Below are 13962 nucleotides of genomic sequence, written 5' to 3'. Positions count from 1 at the left end.
TAAGATAAAAACAGAGCAGGCAGCTGTGACAAGGCTGCATCAAGGCATTATGATGGAAGACAGGGGAGGAGAAGCCTGGGAACAGATCGCGCCTGTGAAGTCTGGGGGCAGAGGAAGTTGGCTCATGGCTCCTCCGCGCGCACAATTTTTGGCAGGAGATCTCCGCTGTCAGAAAGCCTGTGACACATTGCTAAGGGGTGAAGCATCACCATGCAAAAAGACCTTCCAATTAAATGTCCATATTGACTTAACACAAGGGGAAGATGTGCAAACAAAAGGAAATAACTGTCTTAGTGGTTAGTCATACGGTCTGAGAAGTATTCACACCAGGAATGTAATTTTGGATCTCAAAAAGTTGCTATTTTTAAGAAAAATATTTACGCCATGATCAAAACACGCAGAGCTTGCTGTAACGGTTGCTGGATCCTAAAGTCCTGCTTGGGAATATAAAAAAATCTGAGCATTTTGTATTATATTATTCTAATTGTGTGGTTATTACTCATAAGAAATGTATATCTACCTCCTCACCCATTCAGATGACCCTCTAACAATAGCTGAAGTTTGAGTTTCCACCATGTGAACTGCCTGACTCCCAGCTTTTTAGTGTGCAAGGTCAGGCAGTAAGTGTCACATTCATATGTCCTTTGGCCCATAGACAAATGCAAAGATCAAGCTTAGGCAGAACACAACTGCAAAGTTGTACTAATGTAATACTTTTCTCCAGGTTCCTCCTGTTTCTTTTGCCTAAGGGATAATGAATAAAATGATACATTTAGTTTATTCCATGCTCCAGCAGGCTTTCTCTGTGCTAGAAGACCCAAAGCTACTCCAATTCTCTGCCTAACTTGTTCTCACCAGTCCTGTGTTGTACAGGAGGTCCCCAAGGGCCCTGGACTTCGCATGGTGCTGGCTGAGCAAGCAATAAGTGTATTCCCCCATACATCATCCCCTAAACAAACTGAGCACTTGCAGTGTGAATAGGGGGCCATAGGTAAAGCTTTCAATTCTTTCGTGTTCAGGTTTAAGATTTATTGAGCCCTTTTGTGACCACTTTACCTATGGTACCCACAGACACGATGGAGAAATGATTGCTCCAACAAAAACATTTTTCAGCATTCCGAAATATTTGTATTCAGCCTTGTAAAAAGTGAATATTATAAAGCAATACTTCTGCAATCAATACTGCCAATGCTAATAGCAGCATAGATATAACACACAATAGGTGTAGGAAATTTTTAGACTTGTGGCTTGCTACTCCCGAGTGCACAGCAAGCTAATGCCGTGTGGCCGGGAGAGGCAAAGACCCCCTGCGGGCAACCTATAACAAAGCAAATCCTAAACAGAAATCTCAAGGCCAATTGGAAACCATGCCACTATCTGCCACACAGCTGCATGTGAAAAATGGTGCCTGCTCACTCCCATTCATTTAAATTGGAGAGGCTGAGACTAGGTTGAGCATGTGGCAGAATGTTGCAATTCATTGCAGGTTTCAAATAGTCCTTTGTCATTAAGAACTAAACTTCCAGCAGCTGCACCTACAGGAATTCTACAAAGCCGATGACGATCACATGGAGTAATAAAAAGCTGTTTCTTGCCAAAGTAATATGGTAATAGGAAAAAAAATACTAGGAAATGCTTAAGTGGGGTTAAATTTTGGTAAAGCTGAACATACCCTTTCAAAAGCATTGGCACGGGTGACATCAAGATTCTAATTCATCCTTCCTGGTCACAGTGAGAAACATGTGAGAGCCCGGAGTTATAAAGCCTCCACATGCTTCCTGGTGATCTTCTGCCTGAGGGAAGGGATGGTTTTTGTGTAGCTATGCCAAAAGCTGCCTTTTTACGGCAAGTTATTTTCTTTTCTAATCATTCAGTTCAACTAGTTATCTGTGCTCAGAAAAACTGAAACTCTGAAATCACTGCTTTTCAATTGCGTCTAGACCTCATACCCAAAGAACTTGTGAAGAAACAGCCTAGTAAGATGAAGAATAGTAAAACCAAGCCAATGTCCCAGCATACCCATGATCCTATTCCCTCCCATAGTTTTGGAAAGGAAGGAACAAGGGTGCTCTGTGTCAATGGAGATTACTGAAGAGCATATCACATACCATCTTTGCACATCTTGGTACATCTTAAAAGAGCAATTGTGTGTAGATCTACATTTTTGCTCCATAGATTCTTGGGTGTGCAGGAACGTGCATCATGCCTTGCAGTACCAAGGTGGTGTGCAAACTGCAAAAGAATAGTGGTTCACCAAGAGAGCAAGCCCAATATTTTCAAGGTCTATAGGGTGCCCAGACTGAAATGTTTGGATACAAACTGCAGTCAAAATGTGCACAGCTCTGAAGGCAAAAAGATTCTGGTTCTTCGTGCCCATGTAGGGATGTCTTACAAAACAACACATCATATATTATTGAAACTAACAGCATCCAAAAAGTTTGTATCTTACTATTTTAAAAGACAGGAGGACCTCTGCCATCCTTATGCAGTGCACGGAGAGCATACAGATGTTCTTCAATCTCTCATCCTAAAATGCCTGGGTTTGCACCAACGTGCAATGTGCCCAGCAATGACCATCATGGAGATGGTGTGCAAACTGCAGTTAAAGTGGGAAAAGTTCAGCGAGCATAAAGATCTTGGTTCTTCGTGCACATGTAGGGGTATCCTCATAAAAAAAGACATCATATATCAAACTTCAAAAGTTTGTGTCTTACAATCCCAAACGACAGGGGTGACCTTTGCCATCCTCATGGAGTGCAATCTCTCATACTAGGATATGGGATAAATATCTTCATAACTGGCCATAGTAACCACAATCTACCATTCATTCTTCAAAAGTGCATAGACAAATGGAACTCTGTAAATGATTGCCCTTATGCAACCATTACTTGACTTGCTTTAAAAAAAACAATAAATAACAACCATTACTCCTACTATTACCAGTTGCCGTTCATCTTATCTCAGTATATCTCTCCAAGAAACCACAAGAGGTACCCAATTGTCACCAAATTGTCACATAGCTGCTGTATCACATTGGCACATCCTTTCATTCACCCATAAACTTTGTAAAAATATCATTGTGGTAAGGTCACAAGACTTTGATGACCACAATTCTTTTTTTCAGTTTCACTCTTTACTTCTTAAAGCTCCGTATGGCACATGTGTGGCATTTATATTCCTGACTGCCATCTTATGTGTATGGGTAAATAATCAACAGTCATATTTTTTCATCTAATTCAAGCTCCAAAATAGATCACTGGCAAGATATAATGCTCAGATCCTACATGAGAACTGGATGGCAATACAGGTCTGATGATTAAGGATTGCCCTGATATCAAATGTCTGATTAATAACCGCCAATGAGGCCTAATTAGCTTAAATGACTAATCCAAGGCTCGTTCTCTAATAGCTGATCTCTCTGCATTGTTTCTTTGCTGACTGCAAGAAGCCTGTAGAAGACTTTTGACCCAAGTTTCTTCTCTTAGAGATCAGCCCTGAACCTTGACATGTCAAGATTTCCTAGACTGTAAGCAGCTTGCAGCTATCAAATAAAGTATTAACCCACGGCACTGATCCTGATAAACCAGTTACCTAAACAAGTCCAAGTAAACTGTAAATTCCTTTAAAGCATAGCTCCAGAGGAGTAAGTTCCAGCTGTAAACAGCTCAGGAATTATGTATCATTGAACAAATGTCAGCAAAGACGACTAAATAGCCAGAGTTAAAAAGGTGTCCATAGATATTAGATCATTGACCATTGAACTGAGAAATAATTATGCCATTGTTCCATTAGTAAATTAGAGATAAAAGCAGATAATTGCAGGCCATTGTATTTGAGATGGGACATATAATTGGCCAAAGTTCTATTTTCCCATTTACCATTATTGCCCCTTTGAAATGGAACGGAAGAGGCCAGAATGTATCGTCATGAACAACCTCAACTTGGAACTGACCAGTCCTGGGCTTCTCAACCAGGGATCCTCCAGAAGTTGCTAGAGGTTCCTTGAGAAATTTGTGCCTCTCAGGTTAGTTTAAGTGACACCAATATTTTGGCTATCTGCAAAGGTGACATTCTTCCCAATGGCCAACGATGTAAGAGGCATTATTCCCATTAACCACCATGCTAATGTACTGTAAGCTGTGGCTATAGTAATTATAGAAGGGGTTCCCTTAAGAACTGAAAGTTATTTTAAGGGTTCCCCAATGTTACAAGAGTTAAGAAAGGCTGGATTAGTCCGTATCTACCAGAATCAGTACCATTCTTTCGGATTAGCCAAGCCTTTACTTTTACAGCAGGTAACCTTTACCAATTCTAGTAAGGGTTCCCTAAAGACCTGAAAGTTATTTTAAGGGTTCCCCAATGTTACAAGAGTTGAGAAAGGCTGGACTAGTTCGTATCTACCAGAATTAGTACCATTCTTTCAGGTTGGTCAAGTCTTTACTTTTACAGAAGGTAACCTTTACCAATTCTAGTAAGGGTTCCCTAAAGACCTGAAAGTTATTTTAAGGGTTCCCCATGTTACAAGAGTTGAGAAAGGCGGGACTACTCTGTATCTAATGAACTCAGTACCGTTCCTTCAGATCGACCAAGCCTTTACCATTACCGATCAAACAAACTGATCAACCAGGCGGAATCTACCTGAATGATCAACCGACTCAACAGGATGGACCATCAATTATCTAACATCTATATTCCCAGTCCCCACTGCACCATGAAGGTGGAAAAGTTGACCAGACAGGTTCTAGCTACTATGTTATTATCTTCCGAACAATCACAACTATTTCTCTAAAATAAACAACATGGCAGATGTGACATGCTTGGTGCATAGGCTTGTACTTTTGGGTGTATGGTTCTGCAACTATCTGTAAATAATAAAAACAAGAAGAATGGTTGGCCATGTGAATCGTGGCCAACTACCACACATGCTCCAAATTTTAACACATGATCCCAACAATTCTGTGCAAGTTACAGATGATCCTTGGCAATGCGCCTATGTCTTTCGTCACAGAGCTGACCTGTGACTTCTAAAAGGGTCTGCTGAGTCTTACAAGAAGTATGAGCTCCTGGCTTCGGCACAATACTGACGTCCCCTAACAAAGTATATCTGGTGCTAAAGACGGCAATTAGGGCTCAACCAACCCTACTGGATCCAGTGTTTCTCAAACTCCTACAGAGTTTGCTGGGGGTTCCTTGAGAAATGAGCTGAAGCCAGTTTAGGTGACACCAATAATCTGTAAGGCTGACATTCTTCCCACTGACCAGCAATATAGGAGGCCTTACTTCTTACTATGAGCTGTGGATATAGTAAATATAGAGGGGGTTCTGTGAAAGTTATATGAAAGTTCCCTCTATGGTTGCTTTATATTCACCATGTAACACAGGTTAGTGTAATACCCAGGGCTGTGCAGTCGGTACATTTTGCTGACTTACCAGCCTTGGTACAATCCGTATCATTTCTTTTAGTACATCTAGGGGCCCGGGAACTCTGCAACCATCAAAGACCTAGAAATCCTAACACACCAGTTCTTGAAGTCCCACAACACAGCTGGTATAAACATTTCCTGAGGATGGACAAAACTGTGCCAGCCACAAAATAAACACATCTTAACATCAAAACAGAACTTTTTTTAACCACCAACATGGGGGAAACCCTTGCCATAACTTTCCGGGAACCCCTACTATAATTACTATGTGCACAGCTCACAGTGGTGGTCAGTAGGAAGAATTCCTCACTTATTGCTGGCCAGTGAGAAGAATGTCATCCTTACAAATACCCAAAACGATCATTGATGTCAGTGGTAAGCACAAGGAACCCCTAGCAAATTCTGGAGGAACCCTAGGGATACATGAGATGGGTTTCATCTAAGGAAATGGACAGTCCACAACTCCGGTTGGAAGTCACCAAAGAGGTCACCACCATGGTAGCCACTTACCAGCAAGCTCTCCACATTGATGGGCGAGCGTGGGTTCCTCAGCACGGACTCCAGCTTCTCCTGCCTGGCAGTCATCCATCCTCCTTGGGGGGCTGACATGTTGGCTTGGAGGATAGTCTAGATTGTCTACAATAGAACTTCTATGGAAAGTCCCACCTGGAATAACAGAAGCCACCTTCACCCTGACTATGGGGACATCAGATTGCCCCCTCTGCAGCACAAATACCACTCAGGGACTTGTCTCTATGAGTCCTCCAAAGGTCCTACAAGAAGTCCATGCACAGGGGGCCTCCTAGGACCCTAGCCATGGGCTGGGGGGGCTCTCATGGTGACACAGCTGGGATCCAATGGGGGGAAGGGATCCCCAAATTCCTGGCTGCTGAATGTGTAGGAAAGTCCTGATCGCCTGTCCCAGCAGCGGCTGCTCCTTCTTCCTCTGTGCGGCGCCTCTTGTGCCCCCTCCTCTTCCTCCAGGGGCAGGATCTGCTCGCTGCCCCCTCCCGCCTGCTGCACCGTCCGATACCGCCTGCCTGCACCGATCGCTGCCGCACAGTGCGCTAATAATTGCCCCTCTCTAGGGTATCTGGACGCCGCTTCGGTGCAGCTACCTCCCCCAGCGTGCAGAGTCCGGCGGTGATCACTGTCAGTGTGCCGGCCTCCTACAAGCACAGGCCCTCCTCTTCCTGCATCACTCATACACACCCATGGAGGGAAAGAATAGCTGGGACATCGCTCATCCGCTAACTTTACCCGATCACATCGCCTGTACCCGCCCCATGGCATGTGCCCTGTGCCATGGCAGCCTCATCCCACCCATCACACAGACCCCACATAGTTCAGCATTACTTACTCCAGGCTTCACATCTCTACACAGATTGCTAGAAAATGCTGCATGCCTGGCTTCACTTCTTTAAATTGTTAATAATAATATGTGCAGAGCTTTTCTTCTGTGCTGCTGTGCTCTGTTTTATTTCTCCCACATTCCTGATCTGCATACTTTCTCTTTTATCCCACATTACCCAACTCCTTTTCTTTTTTTCCAAATTTACTTTCTCTTTTTTCAAAGTTCCTGAGCTCCATACTTTTCATTCACATTCCTGATCGCCTTATTTTCCCCAACATTCTTTATCTGATGCTTTAAACCCACAATCTTTATTTACATACTTTCTGTTTTCTCCCACATACCTTATCTTCATATTTTCACCCACATTCCTGATCTCTATATTGTCGCCCACTTTCCTGCTCTTCATACTTTCTCATTTCACTCACATTCCTGATCACCTGATCAATATTTCACCTATAGTCCCAATTTCTATACTTTCTCTTTTTTCCCCAGATTCGCATACGTTCTCCTGCATTCCTGATCTCCATATTGTCACCCACTTTCCTGCTTTTCATACTTTCTCTTTTTTCCCCACTTTCCTGATCCACATACGTTCCCCCGCATTCCTTATCTCCATATTTTCACCCACATTCCTGATCTCTATGCTTTCACCCACAGTCCTAGTTTTCATGTTTTCTCTTCTCTCCCACATTCATTATCTTCATATTCTCCCCACTTTCCTGATCTCTATATTGTCACACATTTTCCTGCTCTTCATACTTTCTCATTTCACCCACTTTCCTGATCTCCAAACTTTCTCGCACATTTCAGATCTCAATATTTAAACCCACTTTCCTGATTTCTATACTTTCTCTTTTCACCCACATTACTGATCTCCAAATTTTCACATAACCATAATTTCCCACATAACCTATCTTTATATTTTCACCAAAATCTGATCCACATACTTTTGCCCACTTTGCTTATCTCTATATTTTCCCCCACATTCCTGGTCTTTATGCTTTCACCCACAGTCCTAATTTTCATACTTTCTCTTTTCTCCCATATTCATATCCCCATATTTTCCCCCACATTCCTGATCCCCATATTTTCACCCACATTCTTTATTTTCACCCCTGATCTTTATGTGTTCACCCAGTTTCTCTTTTCTCCTATATTCATATCATCATATTTTTATCCACTTTCCTGATCTCTATATTGTCACCCAGTTTCCTGCTCTTCATACTTTCTCCCACATTTCAGATCCCAGTATTTTCCCCCACTTTCCTGCATATTTTCTCTTTTAACCCATATTCCTGATCTGCATATTTTCACCCACATTTTTGATCTCTATCCTTTCGCCCACAATCCTTTTCTTCCACATACCCTTCCACATACCATATTTAGATATTTTCACCCAAATTCCTGATCCACAGGATTGCTTATCTCTATATCTCTCTTTTTTTCCTACATTCCTGATCTCTATCCTTTCACCCACAGTCCTAAATTTCATAATTTCTCTTTTCTCCCACATTTATCTTCATATTTTCACCCACATACCTAATCTCCATATTGTCACCCACATTCCTGGTCTCTATACTTTCTCCCACATTCCAGATCTCTGTGTTTTTACCCACAGTCCTAATTTTCATACTTTTTCCTTTGTCCCACATTCATTATTTTCATATTTTCACCCACATTCCTGATCCCTATATTTTCATCCACATTTGTTATTTCCATATTTGTCACCCACTAACCTGCTCTTTATACTTTCTCTTTTCACCCACATTCCTGATCTTTATACTTTCTCCCTTATTCCTGATCTCAATATTTTCCCCCACGTTCTTGATCCTATACTTTCACCCACAGTCTTGATTTTCATACTTTCTCTTTTCTTCCTCATTCTTGATCTCCATATTTTCACCCACATTCCTAATCTCCAAACCTCCTCTATTCCTAATCTTCATATATTCACCCATATTGCATACTTTCTCTTTTCTTTCACATTCCTCATATTTTCTCTTTTTTCCCACATTCAGTTCTGAACCGATGAAGCAGTTTAGGTTACAAAAAGTCTTTACCATTACAGAAACAAATTTGTCTGAATGTGACCGACTACTACTAACCATACCATGACCTGGATACATGAGAACCTTAGAACCTTCACAGATAACTATTAGAAAACCATACAGAACAAATCATTCCCTCGGGTCATTCCACTAAGTTTCACCAATTTTACCCCATAGAGACAGTTATGGTGACATATTCACCAGAATTTCACAGCCGTCATTTATGAGGATGAGCCAACACAACCTGAGCATTTAGTAAGCATCCTGATTGTAATACTTTCCAAGCTTACTTTATCAATTCTTACCAAATCACCCATCATTGTACAGCACAGTGGGGACCATTCCTTTGGAGAAAAGACTACGAACACCTATTGGTGCCATATTACCTTTATTTTTAAAGACACATTAAGGTAGAATCGGGTCCAAGGCAAAGTCCATCTGTACACCTTTACCAATTGCACCTATTTCCTCGAATTACTGCAAAGCGCACAGCTGGGTACCCTGGACATCCACTGGGCCCCAAGTTCCTGCTTAGGTTGATTTATGGATAATCTAACTTTTGTAAATTCACAATGGCACAGCCATGCCTACCTAATATACAGGAGATGGTCAAACCAATTAGACAATGTACTCTTGTCCTCCAAGGACAGTCTCAGAGATTGTTGTTTGAAAATGTTCCTCGTTTTCAGAACTAATAACTTTTAGCATGAATTTGTTTATAGTTATACATTTTATTGGTGTATCCTGCACATATTATAACATAACTGGTCTCTTTGGTATATTGGTCTCCAAACTAGATCGGTCCTGAAACCTGGAGCCTTGGAACGTATCATCACAGCAACAAACACTCTCTTATCATATCTCATTACATTTACACACTCATTTTTAGGGTAGATCATATTATTCCTCCATGATGCATGTCTATTGTATTGACTAAGGCTGAGTATACATAAAATAAAATAGCAATAGAGGGGTAAGTCAATAATGAATTTACCGCATGACTATGGAAATATCTCTTATCACTAGAATTACATTCTAGCGTGGAATGGACAAAAAGTTGTAAAAAATCCTGGCAGTGTTTGTCCCAACCGCGTCACTGTTGGCAGATGGTAAATGAGCAGAATAATTTTGTGAAAAAAAGGAATTGTTCTACTACAATATTTTTGCAATATTAAGGACTTACTTAACATGTTCCAGGGGATTAAAATCCCATTTGCTGATTGATTGGCCTGCACTGCACCTTTGTGTAAAGAGAGTAGGAAATGTTATAATGAATTGCGGCTACTTGATTTATTTCAGTCTATTTAACCACAATAGCTCTGTGCCATGGATCAATAGTGTTTAAGGTAATGAGCGTGCTGGGATTATATTTATAATGTTCACAGTTACACCAATTCACTGTGGTTTCCCCGCTTAGTGAATGCTTGATGTGTATTGATTAGCTGTGAATATCACACGGTGAAGAGTGCACGGCCTCTAAGAACTTGTTTACACTCCGGGTCAATGTGGTATGAAGAGCGTGGCAGAAGGTCCCTGGTGACTGGCTTTTTATAGTCAAAAAGTATTATAACGTGCTTTATCCACCTATAAATCTATTACTGTTGCATGCCGGACTAGCCCCTGTGGGTCTCATTCTCTCTCATTGGAGTAATTAGTTCAGGGATAAAATTGTTTAACGTGTCCTCAAAGGTTCTCTTTAATATTTCATAGTGGGGGATCAAAATGTTCCTGTTCTTTTTGTATCCTGCCTGATGAGCTGGCATTGGGGTGCTAAAGGAACTTAGTTTTTGCACCTACCTCATGTTAAAACACCTTATCTGCAAAGTATTCTGGCCAATCTTGGTGCTACCAGTGGTTATTCCTTCTTACAGCAAGTTTTTCAATTGTGTGCAGGTCTGAAAAGCAATATAGTAGGGAATCTTATCTCCTGTTTTCATCTGAACCCCTTTTGACCTGCATGCTGTATATCCCACACCATAAGTAATATGATATTCTCCAATGAATTCAAAAAATAGATTACAGATAATTTGTTGGTGTTTTGTCAACTCTACACCGCTATATATGATTTCAGTTAATAAATAGATTTATATTTGAAAGGTTCATTGTTGTGTTTGATCATTTCCCTAAGGAATATATGTAGAGAGATGTCCATCCAATAAATTATTATTATTAATATTATTATTATTATTATTATTATTAATAAACAGGATTTATATAGCGCCAACATATTACGAAGCGCTGTACATTAAATAGGGATTGCAAATGACAGACTAATACAGACAGCGATACAGGAGGAGAGGACCCTGCCCCGAAGAGCTTACAATCTAGTAGGTGGGGGAATTTCACACACAATAGGATGGGCGATATGTAGTGGTGGGAAGTAATGAGGGTTTAGCAGACAGAAGAGGACAGGTAGGCAAGTTTGAAAAAATGAGTTTTGAGCGCTCTTTTAAATGAGCAGAAAGTAGGAGCAAGCCGAATAGGACGAGGAAGACCATTCCAGAGAGTTGGAGCAGCTCTAGAGAAGTCTTGTAACCGTGCGTGTGATGAGGTTATGAGTGAGGAAGTCATTAGTAGATCATTGGAAATGAATAATAAATAAATGGATGTACTTGAAAATGTCTAATATGGAAGCTCAGTTAATAAACGTTTGCAGTTTAATTAATGGATATGGTTCCAGGTCCAATTTAGATCTAGTTATCTCCCTGAGCTAGCTAGCCAATACATGGTCCAGTGTGATCATCTCTCTGATTCCTTCAATAATCAATGTGGTAAAAGCTTCACTGGAGATCTGAGCATCATCTGAACATGTCATTGACCCAGATAATACAGAGTTGTGGTGAAAGTCCAGACTGGATCTGATCATTTCCCAGGTCTGACAATTTAATGGGTATAATAAAAGGACTTCCTGACCAAAAAAAAATTCCCAAATATTTACCTAATTCAGTATTGTCTACATTGCAGCATCTACAAGTGATGTGGGCACTGGCTGCTTCATTATTAATAGTATGTATTTATGTAGCACTGACATACAAAAACATATAGTGAACTTTGTATTTACCATGTGGTATCATATTAGTGACAGTAACAAGATTGGGTGTGAGAATGGCAGAGACCAGACCCTGCAGTATTATCAACAGTGGGACAGCCATTGAATTCAAGAATAAACATGGATAGGATTGGAGCTAGCTGAGTAATTGTGCATATGGGGTTTATAGGAAATTCTTAGTGGCCTGGAAGCCCTGGGTTGTAAAGTTAATCTTGCTAAAGTTATGTTATCAGAGCTAAATTGAAGAAAAGGGGCTGAAAACCAAGTTGGCAGATCAACTACATATTAATGAAATGCTTCAGCCTCCAATTATTTGACAATCTAGAAGTGCTCAGCAGCATCTGCATTGCATATCTTGTTGTTATATCTTTCTTCTCCCCGAAGAATCCTTTCCTATCCTGAGGACGGTGGCTCAGTGGTTAGTACGCCGGCCATTGCAGCACTAGGGCCCAGGTTCAAATCTCAGCCACCCCGTTTGCGTGGGTTTCCTCCCACATTCCAAAAACATGCTGTTAGGTTAGTTGGTCTCCCCCTAAAATTGACCTTAGACTGTATTATAGGTTAACATACAAAAAGACACTCTTACTGCATTTATATGCACTTTAATTAGCGTTTTAAAGCTTGCCTTTAAAAAAATGGAAAACATTTATGCTGCGTTTTTAACACGTTTACGTTTTAAGTGCTTTTAAACGCGGGAAAACGCCCCACTGAAATCAATTGAAGCGTTTACCCACGATTTTGGGCGTTTTCCAGCGTTAATCCTGCGTTTTAATTTTTTAAACATTGGAAGCAACGTTATAGATAACGCTCATAGACGTGCCTCAGAGAAACGTCCTGGTGTAGATTTGCCCATGGGGATGAATGAAATATTTAAACATGGGTTTTTAAAAAACAAGGGGAAAACGTCCTTGTAGACTAAGTCTTAAAGGTTTGCAGGTAAAAAGTACACGGAAAAATAAAGTCTTTTTTTAATGCTTGGTTGCAGCATGTTACTTTTCCATAAATGCACATGTAATGCACACCTGTCATGCCTAAGAAAGGCAAGTCAGCTATCTGAACAAGCATCTGCAGTGACACTCAAAAACCCAGTAACATGGCAAAAATAACCATTTGCCCATGGTGGAGAAGAGAGAGCCAGGACCCACCCAAAAACTAAAGCAACAGCAGGTCTGCAGAGCAATTACCATAATGCGCAAGAATGCAAAGCAAATTTAGCACATGGTCCCTAGTTTGGCTTCCCCCAGCTAGGTAAATTTTGGCAGAACAGACACACAACGTTCTAATCTCAAATTAATTAACAGGTATGCAAACAGTATGTGCGTCAATCAAGATGTCATGCATCCCGGGAGGCTGTAGCTGCTTCTTCAGAGCATGCTGGAGATCCAGCATGCGCATTAACCTTTTCTTTAATGGAAGAAAAAAAGTTCATTGCACGTGTGAGATCGGCACTCTTTTTTTCTTATCTACATCATCCAATCTCACCCATGGGCTGTGCAAAATCAGGTGACGTATAAAAAAGAAAGATGCTGGTGGTGCCTGGTGCTTCCTACATCACGGGCCGAAGAAGGATAACCGGACGACCCGGAACCTGATCACAGAATCCTCCTGATGGACTGACAGATCTGTGGGATTAAAGGTCTGATTTTTTTTTTCTATTTTTAGTTTAGTACATGCTGTTATCATATCTCGCCTGAACTACTGTAACATCCTCCTCTCTGGTATTCCACTAACCTGATTCTCTCCTCTACCATCTATTATGGATGCTGCAGCCAGACTCATCCATCCTTCCCACCACATCTCTTTTGCTGCTTTTTTTTGTAGTTCTCTTCATTGGCTTCCATTTCACCTTAGAATCAAATTCAAGCTCCTGTGCTTTGCCTTCAAATCTCTCCACAGTTATTGTCCCACTTACCTTTCTGACCTGATAGAAAAATACTCCCCTAGCTGCTCTCTTCGCTCCTCCAATGACCTACTACTGACTTCTTCAATCATAACATCAGGCGCACGGCTCAAAAGACTTTTCTAGAGCTGCCCTGACTCCTTGCTCCTTTTTGCTCCTTTAAAAGGGCACCTAAAACCCATCTTTTC

General features: G+C 41.0%; 1 protein-coding gene across 4 annotated transcripts in view; it reads right to left on the bottom strand.

Moving 5' to 3' along the window:
* ROCK2 (Rho associated coiled-coil containing protein kinase 2) overlaps positions 1-6581 on the bottom strand; it is a 107751-nt gene extending 101170 nt beyond the window's left edge. For 2 of the 4 annotated variants that reach the window (XM_072407527.1, XM_072407526.1), the window contains exon 1: positions 5934-6581. In XM_072407527.1, the coding sequence (XP_072263628.1) occupies positions 5934-6032 (99 nt within the window). In that variant the 5' untranslated portion in view covers positions 6033-6581. The remainder of the gene's footprint in view (positions 1-5933) is intronic. The other 2 variants (XM_072407528.1, XM_072407529.1) reach the window with 1 other exon arrangement.
* Positions 6582-13962: the final 7381 nt, after the last annotated feature.

The sequence above is a fragment of the Pyxicephalus adspersus genome, chromosome 4 (assembly GCF_032062135.1).
Source record: "Pyxicephalus adspersus chromosome 4, UCB_Pads_2.0, whole genome shotgun sequence".
In the NCBI taxonomy this organism is placed as follows: Eukaryota; Metazoa; Chordata; class Amphibia; order Anura; family Pyxicephalidae; genus Pyxicephalus; species Pyxicephalus adspersus.
This window is presented reverse-complemented; position numbering and strand designations above follow the sequence as displayed.